The sequence below is a fragment of the Pinus tabuliformis genome, chromosome X, assembly GCF_031772625.1.
Source record: "Pinus tabuliformis cultivar Carrire ecotype Pingquan chromosome X, CPIR1, whole genome shotgun sequence".
NCBI classification, from domain to species: domain Eukaryota; kingdom Viridiplantae; phylum Streptophyta; class Pinopsida; order Pinales; family Pinaceae; genus Pinus; species Pinus tabuliformis.
In genome coordinates this window covers 36,063,159-36,084,051 of record NC_142308.1, presented here as the reverse complement: position 1 = coordinate 36,084,051, position 20,893 = coordinate 36,063,159, and the positions used below count along the sequence as shown (strand labels likewise).

At 39.1% G+C, this 20,893-nt stretch overlaps 1 protein-coding gene across 1 annotated transcript in view; it reads left to right on the top strand.

Moving 5' to 3' along the window:
- Positions 1-20,893, top strand: part of COP8 (Proteasome component (PCI) domain protein) — an 82,566-nt gene that overhangs the window by 21,888 nt on the left and 39,785 nt on the right. The window contains exons 7-11 of the mRNA XM_089452883.1: positions 11,990-12,098; positions 12,746-12,790; positions 12,951-13,019; positions 13,204-13,295; positions 13,405-13,447. Coding sequence (XP_089309009.1) covers positions 11,990-12,098; positions 12,746-12,790; positions 12,951-13,019; positions 13,204-13,295; positions 13,405-13,447 — 358 coding nt within the window. The remainder of the gene's footprint in view (positions 1-11,989; positions 12,099-12,745; positions 12,791-12,950; positions 13,020-13,203; positions 13,296-13,404; positions 13,448-20,893) is intronic.

Sequence of the window (20,893 nt, the reverse complement as noted above, 5' to 3'; positions counted from 1 at the left end):
TTAACCAAGAGAGACCTTGCCCACTTTTGTAGATAAGTAGGCTAGGGTTTAGAATTTTAGAACCCTAAATCTGGGTGCTTAGGATAGAGTGTTTAGTTTGCTTGCATGCATTTGCAGGGCCCTCATGGAAATTCTACCTTAGTTAGATAAGACTCATCATGCTACTTGCTTTCACCCTCTGAAATTGCAAGCATGCATAATTAATATTCTTTTCCTTAAAGGTGGAAAAGCATAACGTTTCCACTTGCAAGCCCTCTTTTTATACATAAGAACAACCTACCTCCCAAGGCATGCTAGAGTTGCACCCTCATTCCTCTTTGTTGTTGGTGTACAAGGAAAGTAAGTGTGCGATTGTAGCTAGAGTAAGAATAATGACCTAGCAATCATAAATAAAACTAACAAATAGTGCTTAGAATAGAAAGCCATCATGGGGACAATGCCATTTGTAGGCATGTGGTCTGAGTGACTTGGATATACATTTTATAAATGTCCTCTCTAATTGCCTAGTTCCAATCTTGTTGAAATGACAAGAGGTGACCTGGTGCATCTAGGGAGTACTTGAAAGGGGGAGGAGGGTTTTGAGAGATGGAACACATTGATGTAACAAAGAGACCTCTAAGAACCAACATTGGGTGTGCTGTAGGGGATTGGCTAAGGCAAGCCTTTGAAGAACAAATTGTCAAATAAGGATACTGACCCCTTTTAGAGGTTGAGTTTCCCAATATCAAAGTTCGTGAAGGAATGAGATTGATTGGAAGATGGGCTTGAGAGGACAAAGTTGAGTCCAATAACCTTGAAGCAAACTTCGCCCCTAGATTTTAGGAACTTAGAGGAACATGGGCTTGATGATCATGTCCAAGAGGTGTATCTTGGATAAGATATCCCGAATCCTCTCTTAGTCCAGTAACCTTGAAGCACACTTGGTTCCTATATCTTAGGAACTTAGAGAACCATTGGCTTGATGATCATGTCCAAGAGGTGAATCTTTTATAAGATATCTAGAAAATTGTTCTAGAAGCATTGTCTCTTAAGAAGGGAAAGGGAGTGGTATCTCTTGTCTGTTTGAGGCTAGAGGACATATTGCAAATTGAAACAAGGCCCTGTACATTGAACGCCCATGTATGTGTAAGTTGTAGTGATCTCAATCTTTTTGGTAATCAAATAGACCATGCTTTGAAGGGTTGAAAATTATAACCTTAGTTCTACCTAAGTTAATTCTCAATTGTTGGAGTTCATAAAAGTTGGATAAAGCATTTATTTGTACACTATGTTTCTAGGTCCTCAAGTGAGGAGTGCAAACATATCAAATCATCAGCAAGTTGTAGATATATCAACACGTGGTGTAGAATGCAATCAACGCTAGCTTGAATATGCTTTTGGAGGAATGACTCCAATGCATTATTGTAAATCTAAAGGGAGTCATAGGCCCATGGTTTATCTCAATTGACAGATGCTTTTGTGCTTAGTTCATAGAGGTCTTGGGGTTAATTCCCATAAGGTCCTTTGTGGTTACCAACCGTTTCTACAGATGGTGGTAGATTCCCCTTCCATTTAGAAATTCCAAGGGGTAGTGGGTTGGTGTGAAATTGCCAACACTCCCATTTTTCACCTAGAGTGTGTGGGGGTGAGTTGAGTTTATTTCCTCAAAAAATAAAAATAAAATACTAAAAGTGAATTGGCAAGAGTGGGCACTCTTACTTAACCCTGATGGCGCTCCACAAGAAATTTGAAAGGTGTGTTATATGGTGATGAACAAGAATCAAGTCATAGAGTTGCATGATTGCAACAAAGTGCCTTTAAAATGCCATTGTTGCAAAATTGTTGAAACAAGGCCACTCTTGGGACCATGAAATTCCACAAATAAATGAAATACTTTTGAAGGGAAATGATGGAGTAGATGGAGTGAATACCATGTATGAGGAACTTCACTTGGAAGCCTTCCTCATTAGGTTCCCTATTAGTCATCATAACCTTGATTGCTTACTTGATATTGTTAAAGGAGAAAATATGACAAGAGAAGGGGGAGGGGCACCAAAAGGTTTCGAGCTAATGGTGGAGGGCCTCACAAAGTTTGCTTCTTTGAAAATAAAGAAAGCTTGCTTTTTACAATGGATGAGGCGATGATAGGATTTCCTCATTGAACCAAATGGTTCATGGGGAAAGAGCCAGGTGTGGGGGCACAAGTGGATTGTGGATTGGAATAGGGGCAATAGTTGAGTGTAACCTCCCGAATAGGCAACTTTACGAGGCTACACAACCCACCAAAAGAGAAGGGTGGTTATAAATTTTTTTGGGACAAATTTCAGCAGCAAGAGGGGTTTTCAAAGCGGGTTTTGGTAGGGATGTACAAGTTGATGATGCACCAAAACAACCATGTTTTGCTATATTTTTTTCTTGTTTTCTTAGTGGGCTATTTTCCCAGTTTGGGAGCCCTGTTAAGCTTGGGGTTATTTTAATGAAAAGTTGATATTTGAAGGGCAGAAATTTCTGTGTGTATTTTGTAGACTGATTTCCTATAGCTTCCATTGATTTTTTATTTCCAATTAAATTTCCAACAAGTATATTTTATTTTATGAGCTGAAGATTTCAGTCTAAATTAGTTTTTCAGTAAGGAAATCATTTACCTAGGTTGTTGGAATACATATTTTAATAGGGTATCAAAGCCTGATCTTTGAGAGAAGTCAATTCCTAGTAGTGACAACAACATATCTAAAAGCTACAACAGATCTAAAGGTTACAATGGATTTGAAGGCTACAACAATAGATCTGAGTTTCCAGCAGGCATATTTACTGTAGATCTGGGTATACAACAAGCAAATCTTGCAGATTTGTGTAATTGACGGACAAATACTGCAAATCTCAGTATACAACAGGTTGAATTAGTAGATATGGGGACCAAACAATTTTTTTCTACTAGGTGCTTGAAGGACTAAGCACATTTGCCAGAAATTTTTGTTAACTTTAGATGTGGAAAATGGCAACAACGAGTTTCGGGTTTGAAGATGGATTGGATGAAGCTTCAAGCTTCTGGCCGTAGAAAGCAAGAGTGTTGCTTTGCTTTTGAAGGAAGATGCTCTTTGGGAGATTGTTGACAAACTAGTTCCTTCACCAACATATTCAAAACAATTGGTAGCTCATGTGAAGAAGAAGATAAGAGCCATGTGGGTAATCTTGAATGTAGTGCAGAATCATCTGATTCGTCACTTATCTAAGAAAAATATAGCTGATGAGATTTTTCAATATGCCAGTAAGTCTCTACTAGAGTGAGAACATAAACAGGGAGATGGTATCGAGGAATAAGCTCAGATATACGCAGATGTCCATATCATATTTGATTTTTTGTTATCTCATGAAGGTCACTCATATCCGTGATCACCTTGCAACAATTGGGAGAAGGTGACCAATATAGAATTGGTAAATACAACACTAGATGAATTCTCAAAGCCTCAGGGACCATTTGTCAAGGGTATCTATGTATGGGAGAACCTTCCCACTTTTGAAAGGCTTTGGGGCGATTACATTCAGGAAGAGACTTGGGAGGAGTCTAAAGCCGGTGGGTAGGAAGCTGACGAGAACTTGGCTCTTGTCACTCAGACAAGGAACCCAAAGGAATAGGTTCTAGTAAAGGAAAGAGTAAGGATTCAGCTTCACAATCGGGGAAGAAGAAAGACTTGAGTAAAATCAAGTGTTTGTATGTCACAAGCATGGTCACGATGCATCAAATGTCTATAGAGCAAGAAGGGCGGAGGGGAGTTGTAGCCTCAACAAAACTCATATGGGTGAGTTTGCTGTGAAATTTGAGAAGTATTTCTCATTTGTTTCCTATCTTTCTTCGCCACAATTTCCAGGAGTACGTGGTACGTGGACAGTGGCGCATCTTGCCATATGACATTAGCACGGGAGTTGTTTATTAGTTTGCTGGAGCAGGACTTAGGAGTACATGTGGAGCTTGGTAATGATGCCAAATATGCAATAAAAGGAGGGACAATTTCGTTTCAGCTCAAGTCAATGAGCTTGTTGGAAGTGAAGGACGTGCTGTATGTTCTAGGGCTCAAGAAGAACTTGCTTTTAGTCTTGGTCATGGAAGACTAAAGGTTTTGCTTTGAAGTTCCAGAAAGGGCAAACACTTATCAAATTGGAAGGATCTTGCCCTGAAACAACTATGGTTATTGGGGTTAGAGAGGGAAATTTATACAGGTTATGAGATGAGTCTGTTCAAGCCTTGGTTCATAGCAATGACAACTTATGTGAGTTGTATAGTGGCATAGGAGGATGGGACACCTGCATTACAAGGCATTGTTGATTCTCAGGGAGATTGTCACTTGTCTTTCAAATTTCAGAATTGAATAGCAAAAGGGGTGTGTAAAGGGTGCATGCTTGGCAAGCATGCCAAGGTTTCTTTCCCAAGCAATGAACACAGGTCCAAGGAGATATTGAATCTAATACGTTCGAACGCATGTGGGTCGATGTCAGTAGCATCAATACAAGTATGCATGTATTACATGTCTTTTATTGGTGACTTCTCTAGGAAGACATGGATCTTCTTCATGAAGACCAACGATGAGATCTTCAATCAGTTTAAGGAGTTCAAGACTGTTGTGGAGAATCAAACAAGGAAGACGATTAAGGTCTTGAGTAATGTTGCATGATCCCCCCCCCAAGGTTCCAAAGGTGAAATTGCGTCTCGTATGGATCTGTGGGGTATTCGCCGGGGTGGTTCCTGGAAATCTGGAACCACGTGGGTCCGATTCGCGGCGGATCAGGCACAAATCTGGGTGGATCCGAGGCTCGATGGGCGGTTGTGCGGAGGCTGACCTATTTTTTTGTTTGTTTGTTGCTTTAACTTGAGTTGGGGGTGGATTTAAGGTGAGTTAGGGAAATAATAGATGGGGATAAAGGTCATTCCCCCCTCTCTTTTCCTCACTCTTGCATCTTTGGAGAGCTTGGAGAAGAAAGGAGAAGAGAGCTTGGAGAAGAGAGCCTTAATGAGAACTTGTAGGAGTGAAGGAGGAGGAGCTAGGAGCAGTGAAGGAGGAGGAGCTTGGAGGAGTAAAGAAGGGCTTCCATCTACAAGAGCTAAAGAGGTAAGTGCAAACCCCAAACTCCCTCATTTTTATGTCATTGTTGTGTGTATTTTTCTCTTTCCTCTCCTACTCTTTTCCATTCTTACTTCTTGCTCATTTCATTGCAAGTTGTCCATCTATATTCATATTCCAAAGTGGTGTTCTTTTGGCTTCTATATATCATTCCACTTTTGGTTTTCATGATGGTAAGGGGGGGTAAGAATAGAAGGGAAGAAGAACAAGAGGATAGTGGTCCCCATATGAGTGACCTAATGTATGTTGAGGAGGGAGGGTTTGAAGAGGAAGGGGATGAAAAGGACACTGGAATGCAAGAGGGGAAAGCTGCATTGACACCCTTGTGGAATTATGTGACCAAACTTGAAGGGGGAAAAGGTGGCAGAAGCTACAAGTTTTTGTGCCCTTGTGGTTGTCATGGAGGAAAACCATAGAGTGGTTCATATACCCATGTGAGGAGGCATCTTTGTGGGGTGTTGGCAAGTGATGAGAAAAAGGGTGTTGTGGGCATAGCAATTTGCCTTAAGGTTACAACTGAACAAAGAAGAAAATACATCCAAATAAAGGAGGCTACACAACAGAAAAACAAGAAACCAAAAACTCATTCTGAAACAAGTGCAACCTCTAGATTTGGTAGCTCATCTTCTCATGGTACTTTTGCAACCTTTGGAAGTAGAAGAACAATAAGGGATATCCTGAATGTTGTTGGGAGGGATGATGTGGATGGAAAGATAGTCTGGTTTCTTTGTGCTTGCGATGTACCATTCAATGTGCTTCGCTCTCCCTATTGACATGATATGGTTAAGGGCATCAATGAAGCCCCAAAAGGATACAAGAGCCCCAACTATGAGAAAGCTAGAACATTGTTATTAGAAAGAGAAAAAACAAAGGTTCAAAGAGCTTTGACACGTTTTACAAATGAGTGGGCGGATTGTGGGGTACCCATTGTATCAAATGAGTGGACAAATGTTAGAAACCAACATTTGATAAAGGTTCTTGGTGTTTCTGCTAATGGTACAGTGTTGTTGCATGTCATGACTCCTCATCCATCAATGAAACTTCCCAAAACATTGCAAATCTCCTATTGAAATCAATCAAAGATGTTGGTCCTAATAATGTGGTTCAAGTGATCACTAATAATGCAACGAATTGTAAGGAAACAGGAAAAATTATTAAGCATACTCATCCACACATCTTTTGGTCCAGGTGCTTGGTGCACATATTGAACCTTTTGATGCGTGATATTGTGAAGCATAAAGAATGTGGATGGATTAATGAGCTTTACAAGAGAGGGAAGCAACTCATTAAATTTATCACATGGCATACAAGAGTAAACTACTTTTATGGCACTTACTCCAAGTTGCAGTTGCATAAACTTGCAAAAACAAGATTTGCAAGTTATTACTACACCTTTAGGTGTCTATTGAAGGTGAGGCAAACTTTAACTAATATGGTGACCTCTGAATCATGGGATGACATTAACACTAATAGAGATGGTGCTAATGTAGCCAAGGACACTATTCTTGACAGTTACTTTTAGTCACAGGTTAAATATGTTTTGCAATTCACGAAACCAATTTATCACATGATCAAGTTTGCAGATTCAGATCGACCAATAATTGGGGAGGTGTATGAGCAAATGGATATCATCTTGGGGCAGATTAAAGACATTGTTGAGCCTAGAGATATCACCTCATACAATTGTATTCATGCATAGGTGGAAAAATGATGGGATATGCTAAACATTCCATTGCATGCCTTTGCATATTTTTTGACACCTAAATACTATCATCCATCATGGCTTTCAACACCAACACCTAGGGTGGGAGTAGGATAAAACCACACCTAGATCTAGAGGTTCTATCTGTTTATATGAAAGCATTGGATAAATTAGTCCCTGATGAGGAGGAGTTGGCCATGCTACAGAGACATTTGAGGAACTATACGCTTAGCAATGGTCCATTTGGGAGCATGCATGCAATTAGAGAACGAGTATTTAAATTTTATCTTCTCTTGAGTGGTGGAACATGCATGGAGGTGCAATTCCACTTCTACAAACTTTGGCATTGCGGGTGCTATCATAGGTGGTAACACTTCTTCTGCAAAGAGGTGTTGGAGCTCTTATTCTTTCATCCACAATGTTAAAAGGAACAGGTTAAATTTAGACGGGGTAGAGAGCTTGGTTTATGTTCACTGCAACTTGTGATTATTTCCCCATTATTGTGATGATGCAAAGACTAATGAAGACCTTAAAGTTTGGGACAAAAATCTAGAAGAGCCCAATTTGGAGGATGGAGTGTTGCGATTAGAGCAATTGGAGGATGCTCTTATCTAGGCTGATGATGATTGATTTGAGATGCCACCCCCATCTGGTCCCTTGGTTCTCAGGTTCCATGCTTCAACACCAACAACAGGGGCTTCATCTTCGTCAGTTCCATTGCCACAATTTCCAGAGCCACCATCTTCATTGCCATCATGTGGAGGCACACATACTGTTCGTGGTGGAAGGAGGAGAGATTAGTATATATATTCACAATTTACTACTTTTGTCATAGATTAGACTTGTAGTCTTGTTGTGAATTTGAACTTTCCTGTTTGACTCTTCCTAGTTCAGTGTGTACTTGAGTCTTGTTGGTAGCCAAGTGGCCTATTTTGTAAACATTATTATTTGAATTTTGGACATGACTCATGTTGATAGTTGCTCACTTGCTAGATAAGTTAATTGAATGTTTGATGATTTTATCTTCTAAATGTTTTATGTTTTATTATATGCTTAAAAATTTGATGTATGTTTGTAATTGCTAGAATCTAGATGGTTGATTCTCGAATAATTAATCATTGATGTACAATGGAATCATGGATGCCATATCTATCTTGATTTATGTAAAAATATGCATGATTTCATGTCTTCTACAACTAATTTTGTATTTTGGATGTATTTTGGATGTTTTCACTTTCTAGATTTTTGGGAAATGATGCTTTCGTGCCCCCGGTTCCAAAGAACGTCCCTGCTTCGTGCAACATTGGTCTCGAGCTCAGAAAATTGGGGTGAATATAACTCCAATGACTTCAAGTATTTCTGCAAGGATGTAGGAAATAAGAGGGGGATGACAATATCTTGCAACCTACAACCAAATGGGGTTGCAAAGAAAGAACAGGTCAATCATAGGGGTTGATAAGGCCATGATCCATGATCAAGATTTGCCCTTGTTCCTTTGGCTAGAGGCATGCAATACGATGGTGTACACCCATAACAGGTTTCCTCACAGGACCTTGGAGGACAAGACACCAAAGGAAACATTCACTAGTGTGAAGCCAAAGGTGACCTGCTTACGTATCTTTGCTTGTGTAGTGTATAATATATATACATGTACTAGAAGAGAAGAGAACCAAGATGGAGCCCTCCAACATAAAGGGCGTGTTTGTGGGATACAACGAGACTTTGGAGGCTTACAAGATTTCCATTCCAGCTAGTGGAGGACTATGGTGAACTAGGATGTGAAGTTCGAGGAGGACCAAGCATCCATGAAGTCACATGAGACCCCATTAGTGATAGAGGACAAGGAGCAAGAAGCTTTGAAGGTTGAGTCTAGATCAACGACTAGTTCAAGAAATCAACCTTGAGATGAGGATGAGGAGAGGTCAGATCCTTCTAATTTTGTAAGGAGACCTCTATGGCTCATGTAGATATTGAAAGATGCTCGAGAGCATGTGGATGGTTCTAGGAGCGAAGTTAGGGAGAGAAAGCCGCTGAAGAAGTTTTCGAACAATATGGTGCTAATAAGTAGCATCATTGAAGAAGCAACAAACTAATAGGTTTGGAGGAATGCCATTGTGGAGGATGATGTGTGGAACATCGTGCCAAGACCACAAAGACTGTTGATGTTTGTAGCATTGGATAGAAACTTCCGCACAGGTCTGGTATTGGGCATGTAGAAGTCATCCAATAAGGTCTTGTCTATTTCGTAACTCACTTTAATTAAAATTAATTATTAAAGTGAAGTCTTTTATCAGTGAGTTCATTAATGTCTAATAAAATTTAAAGTATTTATAGAAGTGACTTAAATGCAATCTCCATCATCGATTGGGATTTAATCTTTGCTATCAATCTTATTAAGAGATTAGGGTTATGGAGATCATCAATTTAATGTTATAAAAGAAAGACAAAGTGAAAGGAAAATACATAGTGTGTTAGCAAAAAACTATAATGTCCCCATTTTCAACTTCCTCTATAGTACAACCATGATGGATTTCTAGGCTTACGTGATGGCTAGGTTGTAGGAGCAGGATTAAGTCATCAGAGGTCCCGGAGGGGTTTTGAGGAGTTTTATGGGGTCTGACAGTGTTCGCTTGGCATATTCCATCATCAGGGTCAGTTTCACACAACTTGCTTTTGGTTCTATTACATTTTGATAATTCCTGTAAAATGGGGTTATTATTGAACCTAAATTAATTACGTTTAAGGTGGCATTTTGGGAGGAATATCTCATGGAACACCTGAGTGTAATAGCTTGTTGGAACCATAACTAGAAGATCTGCTTGATGGGATGATGAGAAATGACTTCCAACGACCAAAGAAAGTATGTGTTGAAAATTGTAACTAGGTTCGGTCTTCATAAAATGTATTTGTCAAAAGAATTTTTATTATTGTTACAATGACTTATTAAAGCATGGGTTTCATGCTTGGGTTATCATTTTATTAGCCAAAGTCCCCATTGAGGACTCCTACGATTAATAAAGAGTCAATAGAGTCATTGTGTATTTTATGAGACCCTTCTTAGGCTTTCTAACGATGTAAAAATAATTATTTTTGAGTCAAAAATAAATTATGTAACCTCCACACCAAGTCGGCCTCAAGAAGATCAAGTTGGTCTCAAGGAAGGCAATTCGACCTCATTGGAAGGCTATATATACAAGGCAATTCGACTTCATTTGAGCATCTCACTCTTTCAAGCATAGTTCGATCTTTGGAAGTTGGAAGCTGGGAAGAAGTGCGAAGTTGAAGGGTCCAAAAGGATTGTGAGTTTGGTCTAGGTAAAGTAGAAGAAGAAAATCGAAATTTTGGTGTCTCTCTCTCTCCCTCATGTGGGCTGGTTTAGGAGATCGAAGTCTCCTAGTCTAGGTCGAAGCTACTACTAATATCGGAAGCTGCCAAGTCGAAGTTAGGGTTGAAGTGCTGCTGCTGCTAGGTCGAATGTTGGGTTGAAGAAGGAGAGGCTGAATTGGTGTGGAGGAGGTCTTTGTCTAGGTCAAGTAGTATCAGATTTGTCTTGAAGTAGTATCTTTGAAGTCTTTACAAGTGTTGAACTTTCCCAAAAGATTGTTGGAATAGAGATTTTATCAGATTTGTCCTGAAGTAGTATCTTTGAAGTCTTTACAAGTGTTGAACTCTCCCAAAAGAATGACCTTGCTAAGAGGTAGAATAATGAAAGATGTTTGCATACAAGTCAAGGAAAGGGACTTTATTAAACTTGTTGTGAAGTGTGAAGAAGCTAGTGGGAAGTAGCATATTGGGATGCCAATTTTGACGTGTGGGGTCCTATGTTGGAGTCAGTTGGAGTTGGATCTACAAGAACCTAGTGTGCTCATCAAGGGTGACCATAGTAGCCATATCATGAAGTGAGTCATGGATAAGGCATGCAACTGCTTTTGAACCTCTCACACTACCGGAATGGCAATTCTTCTCTCTGAAAGCCAATGACCAATATAACCCTAGATTGTAGGTGGAGTCCATTCTGGGCTTGCATGGGGCTCAGTGAAAAAAAGATTGTCACTGATTACAAGAACATTATTGAGCATACTTGGAGGGGAACATGGTGTGCCATTACAGTTGAGCAAGCAATAAAAATGGCAGACATCCCTTCCATCTAGACTAGCCTGTCATTTGGACGGCCGAGGATTGGACCACCTAGAGGGGGGGGTCCCAGATGACTGCCCTCTTTAAGGAATAGTGGTTCCTTTCATCTCATCTGCTGATTAAAGATACTCGATGCACTTATCAGAGAGGTTTTAGACTTTAGTGTAATAGATCTTTAGGACCTCCTTGTATGTTGTTCCCAGAGCTTTCATGGGACAGATTAACATGATGAAGCTGGATCTCTCGTTCAAGTCTATAAGGCTAAATGACATGATAAGTTTGATGCTGTGTTTTTCATTAACTTTATAGAACTGTTTCAGAATTTCTAATTATGATTGTGTGGATTTTAGTTTTCCAATATTCAAACCGTAGTAACACAAAGCAACTGGTTTTCTTGTTTGGACCATCTTTTTTCTGTTTTTTTTTTTCTGGGTTAATGACAATGAAAACCCAAGTGAGTGAACAGTTCCAATTTTCAATTTGGGCTTCAAGCTATGGTTAAAATGAGTTGATTTTTTTGCTTAATTCTAACCCAAAACTTTTATGTTATGCATTTTTGCTCCATTGGTATCTTATCTTTTACTTGTATCTTCATGACTGACATTATTTTAACTGATTTGGGAGTTACTCTATCAAATTATCTGTGAAATTATTATAAACTTTTATAATTTACTCTTTTTTCTGTAGCTAGTATATTTGTTTGGTGGACCATTATTTCCCATATTTGAGGTTAAGAGTTTTGATCAGACTGTACCAAAGTTGTGACTATGGTTAAAGCATTGATTTGCTAGTTCTGATTCTGGAGCTGAGGAATTGCTTATGAATTTGACAATTAAATAAAAGCTGTTCTACTTGTTCCTTCAATTTCATTTGATAAAAATAAATATTCATGATTGATGTTCTCATTTGTATTGGATATCCCTTTCTTTGTATAATGATTATTACACATTGTCTGGGATTGAGCCAACATCATATTTTTTTCTTCTTACAGAAATGTTTTTAATATTTATTGTTGACAGATTTTCTTTGATTGCATCTCAATTGAATATTCTAGGTGGATAGATGAGGATGCACTCCAACAAGCACTTAGTGCTGCTGTGACATGCACTATTCTTGCTGCTGCTGGGCCCCAACGCTCCAGAGTGCTTGCTACACTTTACAAGGTGATAAGGCTTGTGTTGTCACTTCATTATGTATATTAATTCATTTAGATGCTATTTTATGGTTGCTGCCAAAAGCTATGAGATTCAGTTTCTTTAGATCGAAACTTGTGTGTTTGTTATTTTTTTTCAAAACAGGTTGTTGATGAATACATGTTTACCCCCTTTTTGGACAGTCTATCATGGACTACACATTAACTTCTTGGAAAATGCAATTGTATTTACTATTATCTTAGAACATATTAAGTATTGGTTTACAAACACAATTTGTGATATTAATATATGTTGAACAATAATCACGAACTTATCTTACTCTGCATCAGGTATTCTGACATTTAGATGTCTCTATATTTGGATAGTTTGCCTTTGTTGTTGTTGTTTTGTGCGTTAATAAGCTTGTGGATCAGCACATTGATGGGAATTCCCCTTGTTCCCCTTGTGCCTTCAAAGCTGTTTGCCTTTTTGTTTCTCTTTTAGTAAAATTGGCTGCTTTTAAGTTTTGGCCACTATTGGATATTGATAAAAGCTATCCATCAGTGCTATCTAACGATATATTTAAACTGGTTTGCAATATAAGCTTTACTTTTATATGAACTTCAAAAATGAATGCATATTTGCATGTGCCCTGAAGACTGTGTTTGCCTTTTTAGGACGAAAGATGTTCCAAACTAAAGATCTACCCAATTTTGCAGAAGGTATATCTTGCGGAAACACCTATCTCTTATCAATGTGTAATCTATTGCTTTTGTATTGTTTGGTTAAGCAGGGTATTTAGCTGTAATTTTTCAATTTAATCTGTGTTTTAATGTTTTACTGCCCTTTTTCTTTGTATGGAATCTGGATATGTGTGCTAAGGTTTATCTAGAAAGAATTCTTAGGAAGCCAGAAATTGATGCATTTGCTGAAGAACTCAAACCCCATCAGGTATGAGAACTATTTGTTTGCTGTTTAGAGATTTTAGTATTTACATACATGATGCAAACAGTATAACCTTTTATGATGTTCACAGTGACTTTGTCTTTCTGTCTATTTTGCCTGGGTTTGAGCATGGAAAATTTCCCTACAATTCAAAATCAGATACCTGAATCTTGATGTTTAATATTTATAGAAAGCTCTCCTATCAGACAACTCAACTGTTCTGGATCGTGCTATGATTGAGCATAATCTTCTGAGTGCAAGCAAACTTTATACAAATATAAGGTTGGTGCTTTATATCTTTACAAGTCCTAGTGAGGATCCTTTTGAATTACTAGCTTTATTCTATAATTGTTATTTAGCTAATATATGGATTGTATATCTGCACATGCAGCTTTGAAGAGCTGGGCACATTGCTTGGCATTGCTCCTGAAAAGGTAAGTTGCATCTTCTGCTGAATTGTATGTAAAAGACACGGTATAAATTATGAATCTGGGCAATTACTTTGTTAATTGTAGAGGGTATAATACCATATTCTGATTCCTGAACTGTTTCTGCTATTATATAACCATAGATATAGAGCAGGCATATTAATAAGATGAATGGCCCCTTAATAATCACAGTTGTATGTGCTAATTAAGGAGTCAACTAAATGACATTACATTGAACAGATCCAACCCTGGTAATTTTCTGCAATGTAAACAATAATCAAGTGATGAGTTGTTGATTGTTTTTAAAATGCTTCTGCCCAAAGTAAATGATCTGTGCAAATGTGGTTATTGACTAATTGGGTAGTCTGTTGCTTAAAAGCAAAGCATCAGCTTGGAGAAATTGACAAATAGGTAAATCCTTAGACAACCAGCAAAAGTACTGAACATAAGCAAGAGGGAAAAATTTGGTGATGCCAAATGGTAGACATGAAGCTAAAATCCAGCTATAATAATTTCTAGGTATTATAATGATATACAGCCAATAAAGTGAATCTGCATGCTTCCATTTAAATTATCTTGTTTATGACATATTTTATAATGTTTCAATGAATTCTGGCTAAGAGGCTCTTAGTAATCATGGATGGTGAGTTGAATCTATGTATGAAGATCTAGCTTTAAGCATTTAATGACCATGCACTCACTAGCACAAACAAAATACGGTCAGTAAAGAACAAATTGTCAAGTTCATTAGAGAATAGTAATGAATCCTATCTTCTGTTTTTTAGTATCACAAAATACAGATTTGAACTGGAGTAATAATAAGCTATGCAATAGGAGTGAGATTCAAATGACGAGACAAAGAGACAAGAATAAATGAGTGGGAGCACTTGCAAACCCAAGAGTGGATTGCACTTCGAATCCAAATGGAGGAAGACCTCTAAAATGTTCTCAAAAGAGTGATTTGATTTGATTGATTTTTAGATAAAAATTGATTACAAGTGAGGGGGGGGGAGTGAGATTGCTATTTATACTAAAGATGGACTGCTATTTATACTAAAGAGGGAGTAAGGCCTTATCTTGTGGCCCAAGTTAAATTTACAAGGTAATTAAGCTCTTGTTTAGTTAATTACACCTAATCAAATTAATTATCTATTTTACACATTATTTAACATAAGTTGCCTTGTTCAAAATATTGAAGGACTAAAGATTAAAACATGCTTACAAAACTATTAGCTTACATACATAATAGCTCATAAACATAGATTTACTTGTGTAAATAGAGACATGTTTCGCTAGATAACATGCCCCCCTGAGAGAAGCTTTGTCCTCAAAGACGGAGATAAATCATAAAACAATAGCCAAACCACATGTCTTCTTCTCTCTACTCTTCTTGGACTTTGCTTTCATATGAGTATATACATGATACATCCCACTTGAATGGATAAAACCATTGGGAGTGTTCTACTCCTTTGTAATGAATGAACTCGTTCATTGTACTATATTGAAGATGCTCAATGAGGTTACAAGGGTCCAAGTATGGGTCAACCAAGACACTGGGAATTGTTTGATTAGAAATATCATCTAGATAAAAAGGGTGGTTGTGGGAGTGGAGAAACATTTCTAATGGAGAATATTCAAGTTGAAAACTCTTTTCCACCACTTGTTCGTCACTTCCCTCATTGGCTTTTTCTTCCTTTCAACTAGTACATTATGTTAATTAGTAGATCATTGTAAAGAGGAGTATTTTTGAAGAAAAAGTTAGGATATCCTCTTTGACTCTTGGAAATCCTCTTCACAAGGAGATTCATCATTCTGCACACCAGGAAATTTATAATGGAGAGGAAGCATTTATGAAAGAGAAGTTGAGAGATCTCTTTCTCTAAGTGCTATTCAGATTGATATTCATCGCAAAGGAAGAAATTGTTCAAAGAGTACAACATATGTCATATAATATCTTAGAAGATGCGTAAACTTACATTTGGATCTCCTGTACACATCATTGTCTAAATCTTGTGGAACTTGCTTCGTGGTCCCGAGAGTGGTTTTCAAGGAATGTGTGCAAAGAAAAGACAGTGCACTTTATAAGTAAGTCTCTTGAATAATAGTGAGGGAGATTTGGACCCAAAACCACCTTATTATAGAATATATTGTGCCAATGAATTATACTAAAGACATTGTGTCTACCTCATGAAAAGAGAAAGGGGTATCTCTTTTAGTGGATGGCAACTTGGGAAGAGGGTACCCTACAGAAGTTGCAAATTTGGTTGTTTCTGTAGAAATATTTTAAGCTGCTTCCTTGTTCGGGAAGCCTCTCCGTTTTATCCTGTACTATCTGATTTTCTTTCTATGAAGTTTCTTTACCTTCACCTCAAGGATGCCATCGAGGTACATTACTAGCTTGTCATGGGAGCTCTATTTTAATAACCACCTCACTTACCCAAATTCTTTTTTAACTAGGAGGCATGGAAGACCTCATGAAGCCTTCCCTTGTTTGCAATGTCTAGTGCATAAGACATGTCACCCACCTTTGTTTCCATTCTATATGGGCGATTTAACTTGGGTGGAAGCTTGTTCTTACCATGTTGAAGAATAGTTGTTTGTTTGTAGGGTTGTAATTTACAAAATCAGTATCTCAAAATCTCAAATTGTCCTTCTAAGTGGTGTTGGCCATGTGTTGTTTCATCATGTTTATTGCTATGCACAAGTCCTTTTGATGCTAAAGATGTTTTGCATTTCTTATATCGTGTTAGTGCTGGTAGGGTCTTTAATTTTTTGAATGATCTAATCCTTGGGCCACGAGGGGTCATAACATATATTGCGTTCTTGGGTGCCATTCTAGTGGTATAGTGACGGGTAGTATCGTATTGATATTCAATTACGTGCAACCACTTTTTCCATGTACTTTGCTGACCCACTATGCACATTTGAAGCTACTGCATCAAGCACTCAATATTACTATTGTCCATCTGCTTGAGGGTGGTAGAGAACATTCATATTGAAAGTCATCCTTGCTAGTTTGAAAAGCTTTTGCCCAAAATTGGCTTACAAATGTGGGATCCTTGTCATTAATGATGTAGTGAAGGAGACCATACTGTTTAGAGACATGCTTAAAGAATAAATCAATGACCTTAGAAGCTGTAAACTTTTTAGTTAAAGGGATTAATGAACAAATTTGGTTGACCAATTGACTACAACAAAAATGACATCCTTACCTTTAAAGGATGACAAAACTATGATGAAGTCCATAGATACCCCTTCCTACTTTTGATTGGGAATGGTATTACAGTGGAGAAGACTAGGATAGGGAAAATTTTCCACCTTATTGCGTTGGCAAGTGTCACATTTGCCACAAATTGCCAGATTAGCCTCCATTTTTTTTATTTGTGAAAGTTGGAGGAGATGTTCTTGTAAGTTTTGTGAAGTCCACATGACCAACAAAGGGAGGAGTATTCCCTTGTTGAAGAGTCTCTATTATAAGAGGAGAACCATGATGTAAAAAGATGTTATTATTACAAAGGATGACACCGATCTTGATAGTCCATGACTCTTCTTTCCATCAATAATATTTTGCAGAAGTTGAACTATAGTAGGATCCATTATTAGTTTATGACGAGCTCTTGCACCTAATAAGCAAGTTGGTTGATGAGAGAGTAATTATGTTCATTAATAGTACATCAAAATATTCCAACAAGATTCCAAAATTTGACCTCAATATATCCAAGTCAAAACCAGTCAACGAAGAGAGAAAAAGTCAATTCTGGTCAAAGTATGATTTACAACAAAAGGGCCAAATTTCGACTTGTGGTAACTTTGAACAGGAGGCCAAAATTTGGTCAAAGCCTTAGTCAAACGAACCTTCTGAAATCCTTAGGTCAAAGCTTCTGTCAACCCAAGTCAACGAGCCTAGAAATGGTGATCTAAGCATGGTCAAACAAAGTGTTAATTTTAGGTATATTCTATGCCTAGAGCAATTTACTTCAATTTTTCCATATGAGCTCAATATCAATTCCAGATTAGCAATTACATTTAGCATGATAGTAAAATGCAGATAGAACATAAACATAAATCGCAGAAGACAAGCCAAGACAAGAGGACACAAGATGTGGTGCCAGCCAGGGACAAACCCCAATGTGGGGAAACCCTTGATCAATTCTTCTTATATTCTTCAATAGTTCAGCAGAGAGAGAGAGAGTACATATACATCAGAAGTCAACACTTTGACTTGTCAAAATAAGAGCAGAGATCTTTACCATGAAAATGACATAATGAGGTTGCAGATCTGATGACAAGGACTGCAGATTTGAACTCAGGTGAAGGCATACTACTTCCACTGATTCTCCAAGGTGATTCCATCACCATGCTACATTCAGTCATGCTGCATCCAATCATCATGCTGCATCTTCCAGAATGCTGTCCTCCTCCTGCAGTACTAGCAGCCACTGTTTCATCAACTCATCTCAGGCAACAATGTAGTACAATGTATCAAGGTGGGATACCACCTCTGCCATGCTGTCAAGACTGATACAACAGCCTTAGCTGCTGGCTATGGCCTACGGCCTAGCCCAGTGGCAAGTTAAGCAACAATCAATAATGTCAATGAAGCAGTATTTACAAGGGCTTGACTTTGCTGTCAGCACTGTGATTTACCAACCATGTAAACAGTCCTAGGAACAGCCTTCTAACACAGTGCTGTCATCATACTTCTTTTACCATGCTGCCACAAATTCCACGCTGTCCTTTCAGGCCTTGATATATTGATAAGGCTTCTTCTTATCTGCGGATAGTAGCCTTCCCGTTTGACTGTGACTAGGGCAGATTGTGACAGCGAATTAGGTCACCTTCTAGTCTGTGATTAGGGCCTCTTCTAGGCCTCCTTACTGCTGTGTATAGGGCTACTAAAGTGCCTTCACAACTGCATCTAAATCTCCCTTTTAGACCTGCGGCTGATAGTCTTCTAGGACAGCAGATTAGTGTCATTACTGGACCTGTGTTAAGGGCTTTAGAACAGCGGCATAAGACACTTGATTGGACTGTGGCTAGGGCTTGTTAAGGGCCTCTCCTTGCTGCATACAAACCCTTAATGACTGCGGCCTAGGACAACGTATTAGGGCTAATGCTTGCTGTAGTTAGATCTCCTTTAGGGCTGAGATTAGGGTGCCTTCTTGCCTGTGTTAATGCCTCTCCTAGGACTGCATAGGAGAGCCTCCTTCAGGGCACCGTAGGTGCTTCTCTTCAATGAGATAATCCTCCTCCAAGACAGCGTCCATAGGGCCTGCGTTTGATGTCTCATGTCAGTAATTTTGGGGCAGCGTAGACACTCCTAGAAGACCCTTTCTCCTCCACGTCTAGGGCTTCTCCCTGACTGTAATTAGGGCTCTCCATGGCAGCATATAAGAAGCTGTGTATAGGACTCCTCCATGACAGCGTTAGGGTCTAGGGCATCTCTTCTAGGGCAGCGTATAGCCTTTACTTCCATGGCTGTGATTTGATCTTCATTAGGACAACGTATTAGACTAGGGCACTCCCTCTAGATCTCTCTTTCATAAAACCCAAAACAGAATGAAGAGAGAGATCACAAGACTTGAGGACCTCTTCTATTTATAATAAAACGTGGAGGACAAGTGGCGGTAATTTGGTTGCTGGCCGACCTTGACGAATTGTCACATAACACAAATAAATTCATATCTCCATGAATACATGTCGGAATTGGATGATCTTTAGATCAATCCTACACCTCTCGATAGAGGAATCCAAGAAAATTTTGAGCTGCCATGAATAAGATAACCCACATGGAGTTTGGCCCTAGTTGCCAATTTTAACACTCCCTCTCAACTAGGGAGAACTCCATCTTGCTAATCCATCTGTTAGTCCGTACTATCTCTGCCATCAGTGCCCTGCACTGCTCTACTCTGCTTTGCTGAACTATGAAGAAGAAGAAGTGATCGAGAATGTATCATACCATCCTCCACTAACTTGAAGTCAGTCCCATATAAAAGAGAGTGTCTCATACCACTCTTACTGACCCGAAGTCAGTTCCAATAAAGAGTGTGTCATACCACTCTTACTGATCCGAAATCAGTGCTAAATAGAGAGCGTATCATACCACTCTTACTGACCTGAAGTGAGTTCCAATTCATCCCAGATCAATATCATCCTAGCATAGAGAGTATGGTAGTTACACGATGCGTCCATCGGTACTACTATGGTCCCTATCCTCATTTTCCTACTCATTGGCCAGATGAGAGGTACTTCCCATGAGTCCCATATTGCATGTGTAGGATGTCTCATCAGGAGAAGTATGAAGCACTCATCTTGCCTATCGCCAGGGGTATCTCAAGGGAAGGTTGAACTACTCATCACTAGGGGAAGGCTAAACCACTCACCCTATGATTGTATCTCGGCAGAAGGATGAACCACTTATCCTGCCTACATAGCAGACCACTAGGGGAAGGCTGAAGTTTGAACCACTCACCCTATGGTTGCTCATCGCTCCAAGAAGTATTCGCAAGCCCCCTGGAGCTCCCAGAGCTTAATGTCCATATTATACTGGACCTTCAAGAGAGAGTCTCTCCACGACTCCTAGCTGTTCTCGGAAAGTCAAGAATTTGACCTTTCCCAGGGGCTTCATCTGAATATCGACGACCTACACATTAGTCCCAGAGTGATGGAGCTTTCTTGCTCCCCGTTGTACCATATCCCAGATAAAATGGTACCTGATGTCTATATGCTTGGAGTGATCATAGAACACGGGATTCCTCAACAATCGAATCCCTCTCTGGTTGTCACAGAAGGTCACAATGGTATCCAACACGTGTCCAAACAACTCACTAAAGAGCTTCCTCAACTAGACAGGTTCACACGAGGTCATACTCGAAGCTATGTATACAGCCTCAGTGGTGCTCGCAGCAACTGACTTCTGCTTCCTGCTCATCCAGGATATCAAAGCAGAACCCAAAAAGAACTAGCACCCAGAAGTGCTCTTGCAATCCTCCACACTGCCTGCCCAGTCATCATCAGAATAATCATGCAGCTTCACATTTTCGGCTGTGTATCTCAATCCATGAGAGATTGTGCCCTGAAGATATCTCAAAAGATTCTTGGCACCAATCCAGTGAGGCTCAACTATATATGAGCTCAACATGCTAACTGCAAAACATATATTCGAATGAGAGTTCACCAACAACATCAATGCTATTATGAGTTAATGAAACTCAGAGGCATTTCCCAAATCATGTCCAATAGCACTACCGCATAACTTCTTAAAGTTAAGCTTCATCGGGGTACTCACAGGCTTGCAGTTCACCATTCCTTATTTGGAATCCAACTCCCTCTTACTTTTGCAAATGAGAGGGTTTGTACCTGTCAGAAGGAGGTCGTCCTCATAAGGTACTAGTATGAGAGGTCTATCATCCACAACCTTAAAGCAATTGTTTGGATCGACTTCACTCCTAG